A 21,656-nucleotide genomic window follows, 5' to 3' on the forward strand; every position below is an offset into this window, starting at 1 on the left:
CCCCTATTATGTCGATCTGGTACTTATCTAATTCCTCAGCTAGCTCCATTCTTTTGCTATTCAGGCTTCTTATGTTGATAGTACCGATCTTTAACTCTGGTGATGTTGAGTTGGGGTGTGTTTTCAGATTTGTTCCAGTAGCTGACTTTTCGCTGTTCGCCCTGGTTCCCTGGCGAAAACAACGGCGGCCTTGTTTAACCGGGCGACGTCCCAGCCGGCATGAAATTTTGTAATGTTGTACCATCATTTTTTATTTTGGTTTAACCAATAAGAATACAATTTGGTCGGCTAAATCCCAAATTGCCAGCCCATCCTCGTTCGTTCAGTATCAAAGTAGATACCCAACAGGGTGCACCACGAGAAGGTGAGGATTGGACATTAGGTCAGAAGCCCTTGTCGGTTCTCCGCATTCCTTGAAAGACTATGTGGAGGTCTCCTCTCAGTTATACAGCTTTGACCCTTAAGCACCCCGTCTGATTTATCTATGTGTGTGTGTGTGTGTGTGTGTGTGTGTGTGTGTGTGTGTGTGTGTCTGTGGGGTGTAAAATCCAAGTTTTCGAGACGGGGAAAACTGTATTGACTCCATGAGATTGATTAATTTCATTTGAAAAAGTCCACATAAAGAATCTGGTTAAATTCAGGTCTTTTCCCAGTCAAAGAGTGCATTGATTCTTTGATTACAATTATAGGTTTACAATCTTTTATGGATGGAATTGTTATTATTTAAAAAAAAAAAAAAGTTAGTTGGTGAACTTAAAATGAGAAGACTGAGATTGAAGAATTGAAGAATATGCATTACACTGTCATATTTTATTTGGAAAATTGGTAACTTCATTGTCTGAGTTTATTATTATAATTATCATTACCTGACTTCTCCATAGTCTCAGAACTCATAGGAGTTCACTATGCACGGTACTGTAAACTGCATATATACAAGAACAATTACAAGTATTGTGTTAATTGCAAGTATTCTCCAGCTGATTGCCTATTTTGTGGAAGAAATAAAAAAAATAAATAAATAAATAAAAAACTTATTCAAAAACACTCATTCAAATTGGATGCACTAACTTATGAGTATAATATTTTATATGTTCTGAGAAGAGTAAGTTTTGAGTCACCACGGACATGGTAAGTGCCTGATATTATTCCCATCCTTAACTAAGCATTAAGAAATTATGGCACATGTGGGGGGGGGGGACATAAAAACCTGTTAAGTTTTATTTGCTTTGGTGTTACTTTTTTTTATTTTTGTTTTAGAGATTACCTGCTGATAAGATTTTGATAAAAGTTTGATGATAAGCAAAACCAGAGTTTATTGTTAACATATGTTTCACAGATTTGTACAGAAAATTGTATTAGATAACTGTACATTTTTTTATATTACTATATATTTAATTATTTAAAGATGTCGTCTGCTCCATTGTAATATCCTTCTTATTTATTTTATATCTTAGTTGCTTGAACTAGTTCAAACTATCTATAGACTTCAATTCTAATTCATGCATAAAACTCGTTATTAATCTTAATCCAGTAGTCCTTTGCTCTGTTTACCCCCCCCCCCCTCTCTCTCTCTCTCAAGGCTGTGGGTATGCTCTTACACATGCTTGAATTGTAGGAAAAGCCTCTGGCTGAAGCCCAAGTCCCTAATCTACTTTGCCATATTTCACTTGTATTGATCCTTAAAAATTGATTTTTTTTTATTGACTGCACCATTAAGAATTGCTTAAAAGAATTGTCATTCCTTCCTTTACATACAAGAGAAATATTCAGCTAGGCACAAAAATAACTGTCAATATAACTCTATCTCAAGCAACACCTATTAATTAATCAGCTGTTACTACTCTTAGGTCACACAGGTTCGATATTTTTATGAGAAGTGCATTGGCTAAATAAGGTCAGGCAAGCTATTAACAAAAACATGTTTATTCTTACTAACACATTATATACAACATTCAAGCAACACATATCACATGTCTGGTTCTAAGACAAGAGTACACCGGAGATAATACTTGTCATGTGTCTAATTCTCCATAAAATCAATTAAGTATTTCGCTTAAGCTTTAAGACAAAGAAATCATAATTACACACTTAACTTTCTCTCACGTTGTAAACAATAAAAGGCAAAACTTAAACCACATTCACTCTTAGCATTACACAACATAAGCAAATCTTTAGATCTCTGTATTCTACTATTCACATTCAAGCTAAAATAAGACTTTCCAATTCTTTCTAATACCTATGCCACTAGATAACAGAACCAACATTTGTCATTTGAACTTCACAGTCTAGGATATTACATGAAACATTCTACTTACAATCTTTCTAGTTCTTTACACAGTCATAGATCCTCAAAGCTTAGGGGCATGTTCTGCTTCTTCTCAGCTAACTTTTGATCAGGCACTAGAACACGGCTGCAATAAATCAACGTACACGTAGATCATCGGGGAATCTCATGGTGGGATATCTTGAAAAGGCCATCTCTGCTACTAGCGAACTTCCCATCTTCGTTGTACTGCTGCTTGCGAAAACGCGACTCTCCCCGTCCTCGGAAAGGCTTGGCACAGGATCAAACTTCGAAATGAGAGCCCCCTTAGCCACTCAATCTCTGTCTTTTATATCAATCTCCCGACCTTGGCCCTTCTTCTCTAAAGTCCCCCAGATTTACTGGAGGATTTTCTCCATCACCCACGTTATCACTGGGTTTTGGCAGGAAAACTCATAATCCGGTGACCTTCGCAACTGTTGCTAGCCTTAGGTCTCCTAGCCTAAGCTTAATTTTAGAGTGAGCTTAGCCGTTCTGAGTTTAATTTTAGTTACAATTCTTTTGGTTCTTATTCAAATATTTTAACATTTAGTTACAACATTTATCTCAGTACAGTGAGTTATATATTCTTTTACTTATAAGTATATTATGTAATTTAATTGCCCATGTAAAATCAACATAGAAAAAAATATTTCTATTTTTATTCTATATGAGATTTTACATAAAAACGATGCAAGATAATGGTAGCATCTTTTTTGTTGTACAATGAAATCAGCTGCTTCTAGGAAGATTGCTTCAAATATGGAGGTGTAATTTATGCAACAGATAAAATGAACTAAAAAAAGGGGGGTTAATTTACACCTGAATTAAAAATAGTCGGGAAGAAGTGAAATATGTTCTGCTCATATGTTCTTAAAAAATGATATGACCATAAGAAACTTGTATCCTCAGCTTTATGACATTTGTGTTAGAACAAAGCTAGCCTGATGATTTAATAAGAAATAAAATGTCATCTCCTTAGCTCACTCAGTATAAATAAAGCTCTTTGGTTTGAAAAGATTACAGTTGGAATCCTATCTAGGACATGCACTTTTATAAGGCCTTTTATTTAAAGATGAGTTAGCTGGTCTCGTACAGTGATGGCAGGGTTTTTTTTATAATGCATAAACAAGCAAATGGAACAATGCAGATAGGATTAATTGTCCCGTCAATCAATATCATGTTTCTAAGAAGTCAAGTCACTTAACTGTGACAGGCCATTGAACCTAACATGATAGGGAAGATGGGAGATCATAAAATATTCTCTCCTTTTGAGCATGTTATTATAGTATGGGTGATACTTTTATGGCAAAGGAGAAAATCTTAAACAAGAAGTGAATACCCAGCTATACCTCAGTGACTAACAACCATGCAATCGTGACCGTAGACGCACTACTCAAATCTACCGCTTAGGTTCGCAAGTGGTTCATCGGATAGTACTAACAAACAACTGAATCAGAGTAAGCAAAAGATTTATTTAACATACTAACATATATACAGTTCATGGAAGTCTGGGAAAGACCATTTCTAAACTACAAATTTATGTGCTATCATAATTATCAAATATGAACAATAAATTCTCATAACTCACATAGGATTAAAAATAGAGCTGTTCTATATTACTTCATACATAAGATCCTCATAACTCTCTTAATTAAAACCTAGTAAACATACATCATCTTGTATTCACACATCCTAAGATTATCACTCTTTAAATTACACTTGTCTACTTTCACAACTTATAATTTGCTACAGTCCTAAATTTCATCTTTGTTAAGTCCTTAGATCTTGATTCACATATCATTCATTTACACTATATAACAATACAATTTCACGATACCATATTATAGTTATCTCCTGTGCTTGTTCCTCTCTTTACTTGTCCTTAGACCCTCAAATTGATTTTCTTCGTGCTGGGGTTAGTATCTGGGATTCCTCGATCATATGCAGACCCATTCGTTTCAGTTGGTCATGCCTTCTTTTCAATAGGATTCTTGGGGTAAAGACACTCTTTTGCACGTGTTGCCCATTTACCTGGATTCTGAGGCCTCTTCGCAGACTACCCTTTTCTTCCAGAGTAATGTGATTCACCTTGGACCTCGCAACGCATAACCTTTCCCGTGGATACGCAGCGCCTTCTGTTTCCTTCTGCCGGGCATCAGGGCAGAGATTTCCCCTTGTGCTCTGGAACTGTCTCTTCACTCACGAAGTCCACACACCAAAACCACCAGGAAAAAACCTCGTGTGTATGGGGGGGTCCTAACTCTTTTATATCTCCGCACCCTATCAGCACCTTCCGTAATCTTCCTCATCGACACCGCTGAACGCGATAGCTCTCAGGAGAGGATTTCTTCTTCTCTGCCTACTCATCATGTGCTGTGTGCACATGATATGCTTGCAGCAACTTCCTTTAATCCTGTGCTCTTGGCCTTGGATTACGCTACAATTATCTTTAAAAATTGTGAGTCATTCATCTAAGCTTTGTCTATCTAATTCCTAGGAATGGTATACTGCTTTAATCATACATTAACGTTCTTTTTCCCTAGAATTTCACTGCCAATAATTAACTAGCTTAAGTAATCTTTCTACATAATGGAATGACACTCTTTTCTTTGCATTTTCACAATTATTATCTTTTTGTTTAATATATCCTAATGTTGTTCACATATATGAAATTTTCTATTATAGGGTCTTTGCTTGTTAAATTATGAAAGAATAAATTCTCTTAGGAATTTTTTCAATCGCAATTTAACGGTTGCACCTGGTATGTTATGCTGTATTTTGTTAAAAAAAAAAAAATGTTAATCATTGAATCCCCATTCCATTTAAGCTTCAAGAGCAGAGAATTCTGACACTTAAAAAATTCTTCAAAGAATATGTACACTGAAGGCACTTTAACTTTATTGTTACCAAAGACATCTCTTTTTAAAGTGCTACATGATTATCCCTAAGATACTATACAAGAACTAAAATAATTAATTAGTATGAAGTGCATCGCAGTTGCATTATATTGACTTTACATTGATAATACACTTTGGAAACAGCTGGATTCAAATACCATCTAGGAAGAGATGTTTCTGTATAGGACACAGGGTTTTTCCTTTTAGGTACTTGTTTTTTTTTGGGTGGGGGGGTTACAAACTGACTATAGAATACATGATTAATTTGCAGTCATAGCACAATATGCAGATAGGATTAACCATCCTATCATAGCATCAATTAGTTCTCAATGAAGCAAAGTTATTTAGCCTTGATAGGCCATTGAAACTAAAATGTAAGGGGAAGATGAAATTGCTGAAATATGTTCCTTTTAGAATATATTTGGATAATTCTGTTAAGAAGTATTGAATTTTGTTTATGTGAAAACAATGTTTTTCTTAGCATAAAAAGCTTTCATAGAATAAAACAAAAAATAAATATTAGTCACTCCAGTTAATCTCACACAAAAGCCAACAAAAAAAATTTGGATACAGATTGAACTGCCCATCAGTCTCCAAAAGTTAGAGACTTACTTACCTACTTACTCCCTATAAGGGAATAAATGGCATTAGCTGATTTGTGTGTATGTACACAAAATCCCCTTCCAAATGCTTGATTGTAAACAGAAGAGGGCAATATCTACCTAATAAGATATTGCATCCCCTTCACTCTCTCTCTCTCACACACACACACATACACACACACACACTCCATGTCACCTTTCTCAATTGCTTTATGCATTTTATAGATACTTTTTGAATGTTGCCCCACCAACTGCCATTATAATTACTCCACTTTCCTTTAATCATGTAACAACACAAATAAGGATTTTTTTTTATTTTTATTTTATTTTATTTTTTAAATTCTTCAGGCATTTGTTGGTTTCCAACTTCTGACTGCTATTCTCCTGCAGCCGATTGTGCTACAGGAGAATAGGCTCCATTATCACGAAAATGTATTCCAAACACTTAACAGAGTATGAAAAATCAATCTTTATTTATTTTTATTTTATTTTTATTATTATTATTTTTTTTTTTGTGGTGGGAGGACCTAACAGTATGCATCACTGTAAGTAATAGATTATCAACAATTCATTACCCTACACAGAAAGTATTTCTTAGTATAAACTTACTAAACTCCTAAATTCCTAAATTTTACATTATGATAAAAGTTAGGAATCTTTAGTTTATTGATTAGCACTTAGCATTAGTCTTAGCATGTTTTTTAAGGAGAGTCTCACCCATGAAAGGTTGTAAACTACTTTTAGTGTTATAGATAGCCTAAGGATCAGATCTAGGAACATTGCTACAGATAGAAAATGTGTTTCCTCCAATATGCAGTCTTATAGTCTTGCATATAGTGCAATATTAATTTTCACTTCCACTTAGATATTCACAAACATCCACAGTGAATGGATTCAAACATATGCTGTCATTGATGGATGGTAAAGACATCCAGCAGTCTGTGGGAGATATAAACCAGTGGACCAGCCAGCAGAGATAAAAGCTTTCTCCAAACTTTGCTCTTAGTCTTCTAAATTAAGAGAAGGAGAGTGAGCCAAATGAGATAAACAAAGTGTAATAGATATTTTGATAACAAGAAATGTAGGGCATTTGTTGCAATCAGCAACAAATCCCCTAACACTCAGCACTTAACATTTCTCAAATATAAAGCCAAAGATACTTAAAAAAAAAAAAAAAAAAAAAAAAAGTAGAAATCAGGTGAGATAAATTTTATTTAGATTATTTCATTAATATCAATATTGGTTTATATTACATCCAACACATCTGCTAAGTTATATCTGGGGTTGCTTAAGGGTCAAAGCCAAATAACTGTGAGGAGACTGCCAAACACCTTTCAGGAATGTGGAGAACCGATAAGGGTTTCTGACCTCATGTGCAATCCTCACATCACATGGTGTACCCCCATTAGTAGGTAAAGGATGGGCTGGCAACGTGGGACTTAACCAACTAAATTGTATTTTTATTGGCTTAAACCACAAATGCATATGACAGTACAACATGATGAGATTTCATGCTGGTTGGGGTGTTGCCCAGTTAAACAAGCCCCCTCCCCCTTGTTTTTGTCAGCAAACCAGGTGAACAGTGAAGTCAGCTATTGGAACAAGCTTCAACTCAGCATCTAGAAGAAGAAGAATAAATCCAACATTAGAAGAACTGAAGATAGGAACTATCAATATAAGGAGTATTAGTGGAAAGGAAATTGAATTTGCAGAAGTCACCACATGGACATAATTGGCATTACTGAGACAAAGTAGTTAAAAACAGTTGAGATATTATTGAACAATATGTGTAGGTTTCTCTTTTCAGGCAAATAATGATCAAGGAAAGGAAGGAGTAGTGATAACATCATTCAACATCAGAGATGAAAATAAATTTCTTGATTGGAAGACAGTTTTGAGTAGAATTATGTGGTCAAACTTAAAATGGGGACATGGACAATGAAACTTATTTGTGCTTATGGTCCCACAAAAGGTTCTTCTTAAAAAGAAGTTGAATTTTTTTTTTGAGTCATCATAACAGGTAGCTGACATAAAGAAAATGGAAAAAGTGGACCTTGTTGGAGTCCTGAACAGCAGAATGGTCAATTAATCTCACCAGGCATGTAGGAAAATTTGGAGAAAAGGTCAAAGCTAATAATAGTGGTAATTATTGTTGGACTGCTGCTCAGGACACTGACTAGTCATTTCTAACACCATGTTTCAACATAAATATGTGCACAAGTTCACTTGGAGAGAAGACACAAGAAATAAGAACAGCCTCATTGACTACATCATCATTCATAGTGATATCATAAAGCTGATTCAGGATACAAGAGTGTACAGAGGATTCAAAATTGGATAGAACAAGTAAAATATTTCAGATATTTAGGCACAGTTTTTAGTGAAGATGACAGGTTAAATCTGGAAATAGACAAGAGAATAAGCAACGCTGGTATGTTGGATAGCCAGCTGAATATATTTATATGGAATAAGAGAGAAATGAACCAAAATACCAAACTAACAGTATACAAGGTAGTGTTCAAACTAGTTTTATATTATGGAGCCAAACGTTAGGTTAGAAATAAAGCACTTCATCAAAGACCATAAATATGAGGTTTCTGAGAAAAATTAAGGGAGTGAACTGATTGCATCAATGGCAGAATCATATTAAAAATGAAGATATTAGAAAGGAACTTGACATTATTAGCATTCAAAAATGTGTCGGTAGGCCTAATCTACAAGGGTGGTTTGAAAAGTTCTCAGCCTTGACCATAGATGGCAACACTATCAGCAAGATTTTTTTTTTTTTTCTAAGTTGGTACATCTGTCATAAGCATCCATGTGAAATTCCAAGTCATTCTATCAAGTAGTTTGTTTTATACAGCTGTCTGAAGCAAAAGTGTTGTCTGTATCCCTTTAAATGGATAAAATTGAGTATAGTGTAATTATAAAATTCTTTGTAAAAGAAGGTTTAATGCCAAAAGAAATTTATTCAAAGTTCATAAAAGTTTATGGGCACTCTTCTCCTTTGTTTTCGACAATTAAGAAATGGTGCTGAGTTTAAACATGGCCGTACCAGCCTTGAAGATGATCCACATGAAGAGATGTCCAAAAAGTGTAACAACACCAAAAATCATTGATCAATTGCATGATATTGTATTGGATGACCGGCGAATCAAAGTGCATGAAATTGCTGAGACTATAGGCATTTCAAAAGAACGTGTAGGATATATTTTGCATGAAGAATATTGCAAATGAAAAAGCTTTGCACAAGATGGATGCCACGGTTGCTCACAGCAGATCAAAAATGCACTTGCATGAAAATTTCTAAACAGTGCTTGGAGCGTTTTAACAAGAATAAAACTAATTTTGTGCGTCGATTTATTACTATGGATGAGACTTGGATTCGCCATTATACACCAGAATCCAAACAGCAGCCAAAACAGTGGACAGAAGCCGGTTTGTTCAGCACCAAAGAAGACAAAGTCCATTCCATCAGCAGGAAAGATCATGGCATCGGTGTTTTGGGATGCTAAAGGCATTTTGTTTATTAATTATCTTGAAAAGGGTAAAACAATAACCGGGAAATATTATTCCGATCTTTTAACCAGACTGGACGAAAAAATTTGTGAGAAAAGACTCGGTTTACAGAAGAAAAAAAATCATCTTTCATCAGGACAATGCACCTGCCCATAAAGGTGTTTTGGCAATGGGAAAATTAAGGAATCTGCACTATGAATTGTTGGAACATCCACCCTATTCCCTAGATTCGGCTCCCTCTGACTTCTATCTCTTCCTAGAACTAAAACTCTTCCTTGCTGGTCAGCGTTTTTCTTCGAATCAAGAGGTGATTGCAACTGTAGAGGGGTGTTTTGCAGATCTTACTGAGACTCGCTACAGAGACTAGATAATGGTGCTGGAGCATCGCTCGAATAAATGGAGATTTAAGGGAGATTATGTTGAAAAATTAAAATATAATAGTTATTTCATTGTTAGGCCAAGAACTTTTCAGGCCACCCTCGTACTAATGTATGATCAGTTTACAACCTTTTGTGAGTGGGAGTAACATAAGAAATAATGTGAACTTAATCATTTGGTGATGTATAGCCCTTGAAAGGCACATATCAGAAATTTGATTATATCCAAAATTTTTATTTTGGATATAATCAAAAATAAATATAATAGCACTCACAACTGACTCTGGCAACCCTTTCCTCTTATTCACAAATCTCCAACCAAAAAATCTAGTCCTCGCATCCCTACTAACCATACCTGTTATTCAACTTCCAGGGATGACTCCTTGTTCTGGTCTCTCTAGCCAAGTGCTGAAACATTTCTCCTACACATATCCTGCAATACCCTTTAAGCAACTTAAATGTTGCTATCACATCCCCTCTGTTTCTCCTATCAACCAGCTTCTGCAATCCACACAACTTCAGTCTATCCTCATGGAGAACATTTCACAGGCCACTCACCATTTTGGTCACTCGCCTCTGAATCCTCTCCACCGTTTCCTCATCCTCAAGAAACCCAGGGAGACCAGACTTGTAATCCAGATGTGGGTATATCAAGGCTTTATAAAGAGGAATAACAACTTCCTTATCTCTACTTGTTAATGCGTAATTCAATAGCCAAGTAGCTTTATGGGCTATCTTAGCAAAAAAAACTTTAACTCTGGCTACCGCCACCACTGAATCTATAGTTTCATCTATTTCCTCGAGCACAATGCCATAAATGTGATAAATGATCATAATCTATTTATCCCAAAATGCATTACTTTACATTTCTCGATATTCATACTGACAGCCTATTTTAATTGTCCTTCAAGCTCTCCACATTGCCTTGATTAACTATTACTCTACCTAATTTTTCATCATCAGCAAACAACTGAATATTTCCTCTCAGGTTATTTCCTATATCATATATGGACAAATTAAACAGCATCCCAGTGCTGAACTTGTGACCACCACTAGTCACCTGTTTTCGCCTTAATTCCACTCTTCCATATACCACTTTTTGATATCTGTCCAGCAGCCACCATCTTATCCACTTATCCAGTGTCATATCCATCCCCATTTGTTCTAATCTGCATAAACAGAGTTCCATGTGGTATTCTGTCATATGCCTTTGCAAAATCATCGTGTAGCCATTTTCTTTATCCAGCTCAGCTGTTACTTGTTATGAAAAATTGTAACACATCACAGACCCTTTACAAAGCCATGTTGACTCTTATACAGTATCATATTTTTATCTACCCATTCTTGAATTATCTTTTTTACCAATTTTTCTTTTCTTCCTCTTACTGCCACACATGAGATACTGATTGGTCTATAATTTGCTCCTGCAGTCTTATAACCTCTCTTATGCAAAGAAATTATTTTGCCCTCTTTTCACTCCTTTGGAACTCTACCAGAGCTGAGACTTAAAGAACCTAGTTGAAGGCATTGAAGGTCCCCTTGCACATTCTTGCAAAACCCTAGCTGATATCCCATCTAATCCGACAACTGTATTTACATTGAGATTCTGCAATATTCTAAACAACCTCCAATTCATCCACCTCTGTTTCTACATTAGTGTCTGTCACATAGGTTAAAGCAGTAACCTCACTAGGATCACCCTTGCGAAGTGGTCATTCAGTAACTCAACTATTTTATCTGCTTCTGTTTCCTTGTGACCATCATCACTGATTAAGGTTAATCTTGCATATTCATTCTTCTTCTTACTTGCCACATTACAAAAGAACTCTTTGGGATTTCCTTGGCCTGCTCGGCTAGATTCTTCTAATAAGCTGATTTTGCCTTCCTTGCCATGCTGGTCACATTTCTTACCTGAGCTTTGTACTGTTCATATCCTTACTCTAGGTATAGCACTCAATACTGTTTCCTCTAGATGACCTTTAACTATATCCTCTGTAGAACATCTTTACTCTGCAGTGTTTTATGCCATGATACAGATTTAAGCTTCTTCCTTAAGTATGTCGTAATCACCTGCCTTTTACTTTAAAATTTTATTAACTCATGTTTTTCTTGGATAATTAGAAAGTGTTATAAATTATATAAATATGCATTTATATAATTTATATTTATTACATAATAAGAGGAACTTTTTTTTATGATATTGCAATGGAATCTCTTTCATGGTCAGCTTTGGTAATAATGATATTATTTGAAGCTTAGTTTTAAATAGCTGCAGATTATTATTATTATTATTAGACATTGTAATGGAAGATTTGTATAAAACGTATGTTTTATACAAAGTGTTGTTTTGTGTCCTCGCACTTTAGTGGCAGTTTCTGTATTGCAGCATTTTCATGTCCCATACTACAGCTGAAACTTTCACTTTATCACTAGTGAATAGGATGATTGGAAATATTAATTGCCCATTTATTAAAGATATATTAGAAGATACATCATGAGGTTTATTTTTATTAAAAGGCTTGGCACATTTTTGATTTATTCATGTTTATTTTTGTAAGGATGAATGAATGGACTGATATTAAAAACAGTCGTTCATTAAGGTATCTTTCACAGATTTTTTCTAAGGTATATTTTTGTTCAGTAAAGATAAATTATATCTGTTAGTACACACAGTTAGTCAAAAACTAATAGCATTTGGATATCTGGGATGAGTTTTGGCAGGTTTGAATGGTTTTTTTTTACACAATTTGGCAGAACTTCAGTCTCTTGGCAGTGTTGTAGAAATGACCTGATTTCATAAACCATTCTGTTTCAGTAATAGTTTTCCACTGTCCCTATATGTTTCCAAATTAGTCTGCCTTAGAGAATTAAATTTAATAAAATATGAATTTTGTTTACTGCTGATACTTCCCTAGTGTAACCTTGGTATTTTTAAAGCTAACACAGTGATTTTAGAAACCATTAAGGACCACTCTTGCCATATTTAGTATATACAGTAAAACCCCGTTTTTACGTTCCTGCAATTTACGTTTTCTGCCATTTACATCATTTTCTGTTGGTCCCATCTTAAGACCTATTTTCACGATGTATTGTTTTCCTGCCATTAACAACTTGACGTGGACATTATTTCCCATGATTTGTGTTTTTTTTCTTGGTGGCAATACCGATTTCGAATCAATTTCAGCGAAAATCTGCGCATTTCTGTTCTCAGGTGGCGTTACTTTCGGCTTTAGTTTCATTTCCGCCATCACGGTGACTTGCACGCATGCAGCAGTACTGTAGTGATGAGCGATACTGTGATTTTTCAATCACAGTACGAATTGATATTGCAGAATTTCTGCAACGTAATTTAGCGTGTGAAAGTTGCTTTGCGGTGGTGGATTATCCATGTTAGTAACATGGAGAAAAAAAGACAGAAAATGTATTTCTGTAGAAGAAAAGATGGCAATTCTGCGACATGTAAATTGGCATGCCAGAACACGTGTGCATTTAGCATAAGATCTTGGAACTCTCTGTGTCCACTTTGAACACGATAGTAAAAAACAGGTCAAGCATTGAACTCGATGCAAAGCAATCTGGCGCTAAATCAAAAAAAAAAAAAAAAAAAAACGAAAAGCAAAAACAATTAGCAATTAAAGATTTTTTTTGAATAGATAAATGTAAGTACATTGTAAATTCATTTATTTTCAGTTATTAAATTTTGTAATCTAGTATGTAGACTCGCATACTAGCAGTAAGTCATCTTTTATCCTTTTTTTAATGTTTTTTTTACATTTCCTGCTATTGCACTTTTTTCCATCAGTCCCCTGACAAGTGTAAAAAAGGGGTTTTACTGTATATCATTCTCTGGAAATGTAAAGTAGGCTCTCTCTATCTTAAAATAAAAACTTAATAATTAGAGCCTGTACATCATTCAATAGAGATGATTCTCTTTGATTAGAAAGATATGAATCCAGTTCAGGATGTGAAGAAGCTTCATTCAGCTGAAGGTGAGTTAATCAGTCTCATATGGAGATGAAGATTTTCCAAAAGGAGACTGTTGGAGACAACAGATAGGATATAAATTAACCTTTTATGCCATTATTTATATTTTGAGTGAAGCTAAATTACTTTGCTATGCTTTTGCTCCAGTTTGATCAACTCTAAAATTTCATTCTACTAAAACATTACTACTGGCATGGCGAACCTATGGCACGTATGAAAATTTTGCTGGCACCTCACCGATTTACAGGTGATATCATTTTATACGCTTATAAATTATTCAAACTTTTCTTTTTTAATTGTTGCAATGTGTACAAGTTAAATTTTGTTTTACACAAAAGAAACTAACTAACAAATGCATACCCCACTCTAGGAAGGCCCATCCGCTGAAAACTCCAGCTGATGTTAAGAACCTCTAGCCAATGACTGATGGGCATAATGACATGACTCAGCTGATAGAAAACAACTGTGTTTATCACCAAAACTTTTCCATCACTGATATAAAAACTTTTCATTGTTTAAAAACTTATTAATTATCTCAAGTTTATGAACTTTAATATTTTTAGCATACAAAAATTCACCAGCTGCAACTTTGCCAAAACACGTGCCATCTAAACATATGATATTTGCTCTGTGCATCCACCAGTAGGCAGAAATAAACAGCCGTGAGTGCATTATTGTTGCGCTGTTTTGTTTTTGCTGTGAGTGTGAATTATAGAGGTAATTTAAGTTAGGCATATAATAAAATGTCAAATTTTTGAGACTATAAAAAATTCATAAAAGAATATCTTTAATTAAATTTTTTATTTATTGTGCTTTAATAAAGTAAAGTGACTATGAGATTGTGCACTGTAATAACTTGAAATTTGAAAAAAAATGCATGTCTGATTAATCTTTATAAAAAAAAAAAAAAATTCAGAATTATTGTTTAGTTTTTTGCGGATGTTAAAAACTGCATCTTCAAATTTTGTGGCTGTATGTGGCAGCTAGAATTACACTTGAAGGTAGTTTTATGAAATGAAGATTTTGAATACAGATATGTTGGAAATTTTCCTTGCTTAAGGAACTATATATCTGCTTGCCATCAGATATTCCTGTTTTCAAGAAAATGTGACTTCATTTATGCTACAGTTATCAGTCAAATGCTATTTATGGATATTATAATTCTCTCTCTCTTGAGAAAGCATCATATTTAGATATAATGCTTTCTCTGAAGAGAAAGAAAGCATTGTATATAAATTGTTGGCAAAGAATTGTGTGTACACAGGCTAAGGAAGTCCATTATAAAAGCTGAGAAATAAATCTGAACATGTATAATTTTTGAATAAGAATATATAATTGAAAGTTAGTAATGTATATGTGAAGAGAACTTTTTAGTGCAACTTAACATTTGTAATGTTATGTTCCCTAATTAGATTTTATTTGACCTATATGTTATTACTTTAGAATTGATACTAAAATTGCTTTAAAGTATAGAAATCTACATTCCTAAATATTTACTTTCACAGCAGCAATAAAATCTTAAATATTGCCGTTTCTGGAAGTGGTAAATTTTTAATCCTTGGTTTATGTAATAAATCTGATAGTATTAAAGAATGAATCATTTTGAATTTTCACAAGTGAGGGTCTCTGCAAATGGGGAGTTGAAATTTAATGCTTTTAAATACTGATTGTTTTTAAATCTCACTAAAGATAAATATCTTAAGATTCTTCAGCTTGAGAAGAAGCCCGATATTGGTTGGGATGCACCTGAAGAAAAAGATCATGAAATTTGTCAACCGTTAAATGTGGAAACGACAGCCATTGAAGAGACTATAACCAGAGAAACTAAAGATTTAACTGGACATGCAGCAGTAGCAGCAGTTTGTGATGAAATAGATGAACTGCTGGATGAAGCTATGGAAGTACGGGAAGGACAAGTGATAGAAGTAAGTTAATGTAGAAGTTTGAACATTTCAGAAAGCATAATTCGTGTAATGTATGACTTCTTTTTATAAAGAGAATTTACAATATAGTTACCCCTCATTATAGGAAACTTTTATGTGATATTAAAAAAAAATGTATTATAGTAGTAGAAAATTGTCTATAGTGAGTACATCCAGTTCTCCATTTACACGGTAGATTGGTCCCAGAAAAAAGAAAAAACATGTAAATGAAAACCGTGTAAAAAAAGAATACAGTGCATATGAAAAAATACAAGAATGGTTCCAGATGTGAAAACCCGATACGAACAATAAGTTATTTCAAAACAAACATTATGAAAATCATTGAATAAAACTCTATTTAATTTTAATGGAATAGTTTTTATTTTAAATACTTAAAGTACAGGTAATTCTCATATAACGCTGATGTTAGGTTCCACAAAAATGCCATGTTATATAAGTCGTGTTAAGTGAGACTCAGATCACATAGAAAAGGTAGGTTTAGGTTCCGAAATCTTTTTTTTTTTTTTTTTTAGATTATATAAACAATGACATATTAAACAAAAACACATTTTTATTTAATTCAGGTAATTCATGCAAGTTAAGAAATCATAAACTATGAAACAAATACATAGTATCATCATCAAATTCCTGCCATGTACCCTCAAGGGGTGTACAGGATATGATAGTACTACATGAAAAAAATTACATCATTACTAACTTCCTATCTACAATTTTCCTCCAAATCAGTCTGTTACTTGTCAAGACTCCAACATTATCAGATCTTATATTTCTATCGTCTAAGGCACTTTGTACCATATCAATCCACCTGTATCTTGGTCTTCCTCTGGGTCGTTTTCCTGCCAACCTGGCAGAGAACACTTGTTTTGCTAATCTTTCCTCTCCCATTCTATTTAAGTGACCATACCACCTGAGATTAGCTCTGCTAACGCATTCCTGGATGCTGATAATGTCAAGTTCTTTCCTAATATCCTCGTTTTTAATATGATATTGCCATTGGACTCTCATACCTGCGGTCTCTAGTCTGTGGTCAAGTGTTTTACTTCTGACCCAGCTCTCAGATCCATAAGTCAAAACTGGTTTGAACACTGTCTTGTATACAGCTAATTTAGTGTTCCGACTAATTTCTCTCTTATTCCATATAAGAGAGAAATTCAGAAATTGATTCTGTTGTCTATTTCCATATTTAATTTACCATCTTCACTAAAAATCGCACCTAAGTAGCTGAAATGTTTTTCTTGTTCCACAGGTTCTCCGTTCACAACACAGTTAACATTTTCAACGATTCTGCCTATTTTCATTGTCTTTGTCTTTTTATTGCTGACCTTCATACCATATCTATTACAACAGTTATTCAATTTAGTCAGAGAATCTTGCAGAGTTGTAGCGGATTTATTTAGAAGTATAACATCATCCGCATAAAACAAAGAGCTGACATTAACATCTCCAATTTTGATATCATATGTAATACCACATTCCTTCATAATGTGATCCATATAGATAATGAATAACAGAGGGGATAATGTACATCCTTGTCTCACACCAGATTTAATATTAAACCATCTTCCTGTACTTCCTTCAATTCTAACTGCTGACTTACAACTCAAATAAAGACAAAGTATTGCTTGATATAATGCCCCATTGACGCCATATAACTGTAGCATATTGAATAGCTTCTCTCTTGGCACCTTGTCATATGCCTTTTTCCAAATCAACAAAACTTAAATACAGGTCTTTGTTATATTCCCATGATTTTTCGACTATTTGTGGTAAAGTGAAGATCTGATCCTGAGAGCCTCTATTTGGCCTGAATCCAGCTTGTTCTTCACCCAGCTTTTCTTCCACAATTCTTCTCAACCATTTCTCAAGTATACTTGCATAGATCCTGCCAGGAACACTCAGTAGGGAAATAAATCTGTAATTCTCACATGCAGTTTTATTTCACTTTTTATTTATGGGTACTATGAGAGCTCTTCTCCAGCATTGGGAATTCGTCCCTCTGTCCAGGCTTTCTGAACTATGCAGTGCAGCCACTGTAAGACTTTTATACCACCATACTTCAGCTTTCTTCAAGGATTGCCACTGAATCTCCAAGGTTTAATTCCTGTTCTCAAGCTTTCATTTTTTTTCAATAAACTTTGTGTATTTTAGTCTACAGTTCACATCTGAGCTGCTCAACTTTTATTCACTTTAAAACTTTCTTACATGTTATTCTTTTCAATATGAAATTCAATTTTATCCTGCTCAAGACTGAGTAGTGATCGTTTCCAATTTCAAATCCTCTGTACACTCTGGTGTCCTGCACCAGGGAGAAAACATCACTATCAACAATAACATAATCAATGAGACTTTTCTTATTCCTTGCCTCTTCTCTCCATGTGAATTTGTGCATATTTTTATGTTGGAACATAGTGTTAGTAATAACCAGTCCATGTCCTGAGCAGAAATCCAACAGATATTTGTCATTATTATTAGCTTTGCTCTTTTCTCCAAATTTTCCCAAAATATTTTTTATGTCTGACAATGATTTCCTACTCTGCTATTTAGATACTCAACAATGACCAACTTTTCCATTTTCATTGTGTCAGTTGCTTTTTCTAAAGCTTCAAAAAATTCCTCCACTTCTGTAGTTCGCCCACCGATTAGAGATCCTTCGACACTTCTGCTCATGTCAGAAAAAGGAGAATCCATTCCGATAATAGGGCAATCAATCTATCTACTGAGATGAGTTTGTTTATTATTACAGGTCGGAAAATTTAGCTTTTCTTTTACGATCATTGCTGTTTTTAAAGTGTAACTATTTTGCTTGTATAACAGTTGGAAAAATGTATGTAGAGTATTAACAAAATTAAAAAAGATATAGCATAAAACAAAAATTTAACTAAGTTTATTTTTAAGAAAGTTTTCTATAAAATAGAAATAATTATACAGAAAACAGAAATTTTTTCAAATGAACTTAGATATTCTAAACTTACAGTTGAGAGAACTGAGACACTTTAATGTCCTAAACAGATTAATTATTTATGACTTGTTGTGACTCTTTTAACAAACCCATGCAAAAAAAGGTTGAAAAAAAATACCATTATCAAATCCTTTTAATCTGAATCGGTGTCCGAATTGCCATCACTTTAACTTAAACTGATCACCAAAGGTTCGCATAATTCTTCGATTCTGTCTCTATCCCAATACATATTTTACAATGAGGTGGCATGAAAGCAATATTTTTCCCAGTTTTTAACTGTAGTACTTTCAATCGCCTGTTCTGAAAGCTTAAAAAGTTTCGACATGTCAATATCTCCAGTTACGTTGCAAAGGCGAGTGAAACTTTTCACTTCTGCCCAAACATACTCAATAGCATTAATATTGCAATGATATGGTGGTAGCCTCAAATCTAGAAATCCATGCTCTTTGAGCATCGTGTCGAATTTAAATAGTTTAGTTGTGGGCGAGTTTCGTTTAACCAAATTGAGCAATTAAATTTTTCGCATATCTGGGAATGAGAAATTTTATTTGCAGAGAGCCAATCCATAAGAACTTGCTTCTTATTAGACCAATTTGGAACTTTATTTAATCTAATAGAGTGATATGAAGCGTTATCACTTATAACAACAGCATTTTTAGGAAGGTTTGGAATGAGTTTATCTTCTGCCCACTTTTCGGAGCTCGTAGAATTCATTTGCCTATGGTAATTGGCTTTGTATAGTAAATTTGAATTCGGTAAAATACCCATTTCTCCACCTGCACACAAAATTATTATGCACTGCGAGGTATTTCCCCATCTCCACATTCTACTTTAGACTGCCAACATTTTCCATAAGTTAAATTACTATCGATCCAAGTTTCATCCAGATACACAATCGGTCTTTTCTCCTTCCTGAAACGTCTTATTGCTCTCAAATACTGCGTTCTAGATAAAACAATGTCACTTCGCTCCATGATAAGTTTCCTTTTATTCTGGGACTTTTTAAAACAAAATCAGATTTCATAAAGTATTTTCCTTAAAGTTTCTCTTTTCCAAGGAAAAATAATTTTTTCTTTAAGCACAGGAATCAAGTTCGGAACAGTTGGGACTCTTTTCTCGACCACATAGAATTCGTGAATAGTTCTTCTTATAACGTCTACATCAAAATCATTCAAAGCTACGGTTTCGATGGTTTTCTTTACTCTGGTGCTTTTTTTTTAGGAGATTTAAATTTGGCTTACCTTCACGTTTTGATTCCCTACGAATTCTTTTAACGGTCGACCCCAATATGCCCGCAATTGCATTTGCACGTTTTATGACTTGAGAAAGGGGAACAAGGAGACGATTCTTTTTCGCAGAATGTCGGCACATTATTCAATATTCTTTTGCAAGAGCTATTATATTTGTGCACATTTTTATGTTGGAACATAGTGTTAGTAATAACCAGTCCATGTCCTGAGCAGAAATCCAACAGATATTTGTCATTATTATTAGCTTTGCTCTTTTCTTGACTATACTGGATCCATCATACAAATTAATAATAAAAAAAAATGCAAAAAAGTGACAACAAAAATCAAGCTATTACTAGTACAGCGACAGACAAGAAAGTACGTGATTTCACATGTTGGTAACCAATTCGTACATCCTTCATTTCTTTCTCTCCTTCTGCTTGAATCGACTATTCTTGGCAAAATGCCAAAGAGAGAGATCTACAAACGGTGGGCGAACTATCCCTTAGTAGAACCTTCTGTGGGACCATAGGCACAAATAAGTCTCATATTTGCCCACATTACTCTACTTGAGACTGGCTGTCATTCAAGAAGATTAGTCTCGTATTTTGTGTTGAATACTATGGCTCTCCTTCTTTTCCTTGATTGTCATTGCCTGAATATAACATCTTATAAAAATTTTATACCTAATATAAAATTATAAAAAATTATAAATTCTACATAAACTTCATTGCACATAATTCATAAATGTTTTAGGCAAAATAAAATAAAGTGTATATCTTAATCGTCATCACTCTCTCTTCAAAACTAACATTTCGTAGATGCGAGTTGCTCATTGCTTTATTAAATTCTTTAATCGCCCTTATGTTTGGTGGAGCAATGTTAGATAGGACATCAGCCAGGAGAGAGAGAGAGGGGGGGGGTGCTTCTCACTGTCCCAATGTGCAATGAAGATAACTCAAGACCCGTATTATGAATTTTTATGCAATTTTATGAAAAAAAACACGCTGACAAAAATTGTAAATGAATACTTTAATTCAGTAACAAATGGGTACATGAAAACAAGGAGACAATGGTCAAAATGAGATTATCAGAGTGCCCAAATAAACTCCCCACAGCAATACATCACTCACAGCAATGTTTCATACTGTTTTTATGGTGTTCAGGAGTTCATTTGGTACTAACTAAAACTCTTAGTCCCTCAAGGTTTTGGGAAGGGGTGGTTGAAAGCAGAAATGTTTACCTAGTGCATTCCACATATGCTTAATAGGATTATGATCGGTAGACCTAGCTGGCCAGTCCATACACATAAAGTGGACTAATGTCTTAAAGATATTGGTCCACCGATGAGGGTAGGATAAATGTATCTCTTGTCTCGCCCATATATGGATGAACATAGGTGTTCAGGATCTCGTCTCTTAAGTCGCAGTATTTGTGCTTTTGCTAGGAAGCACATGCAAGGGAAAAATGCCTCCTCAAGCCATCACACTACTTTTACCATAAGTGTCCCTTTCATTAGAGGGATGATAACATGGTCCTGGTTTCTCCAAATCAGAGCATGCACCATAGAGGGAACTATGGATATGTTATCTTCTAATATCCATGAAAGGGACACTGGTGGAGGTAGTGTGATGGTTTGGGAAGGCATCTTGTTGGATGAACGTACTGACCTGTATAGGCTTCCTAGTGGAACTATGAATGCTGCGACTTAAAGATGATGTCCTTGACCCCTGCATTGTCCATATGCAGTGCAATAGGGGAGACGTTTATCCTACAAGACAATAATGCTCATACTCATTGAGTGAAACTCATGGGCAAACATCTTCAAGAAGAGACTATCA

General features: G+C 34.5%; 1 protein-coding gene across 4 annotated transcripts in view; it reads left to right on the forward strand.

Annotated features, from left to right (window-relative positions):
- The window catches only part of LOC150096530 (uncharacterized), a 295,354-nt gene that overhangs the window by 140,578 nt on the left and 133,120 nt on the right, over positions 1-21,656 (forward strand). For all 4 annotated transcript variants that reach the window (XM_090408208.1, XM_090408206.1, XM_090408207.1 and 1 more), the window contains one exon: positions 15,388-15,609. In XM_090408208.1, coding sequence (XP_090264334.1) covers positions 15,388-15,609 — 222 coding nt within the window. The remainder of the gene's footprint in view (positions 1-15,387; positions 15,610-21,656) is intronic.

Source organism: Typopeltis vanoorti, chromosome 18 (assembly GCF_054136105.1).
Source record: "Typopeltis vanoorti isolate ZY-2024b chromosome 18, IOZ_Tvanoo_1.0, whole genome shotgun sequence".
NCBI lineage: Eukaryota > Metazoa > Arthropoda > Arachnida > Uropygi > Thelyphonidae > Typopeltis > Typopeltis vanoorti.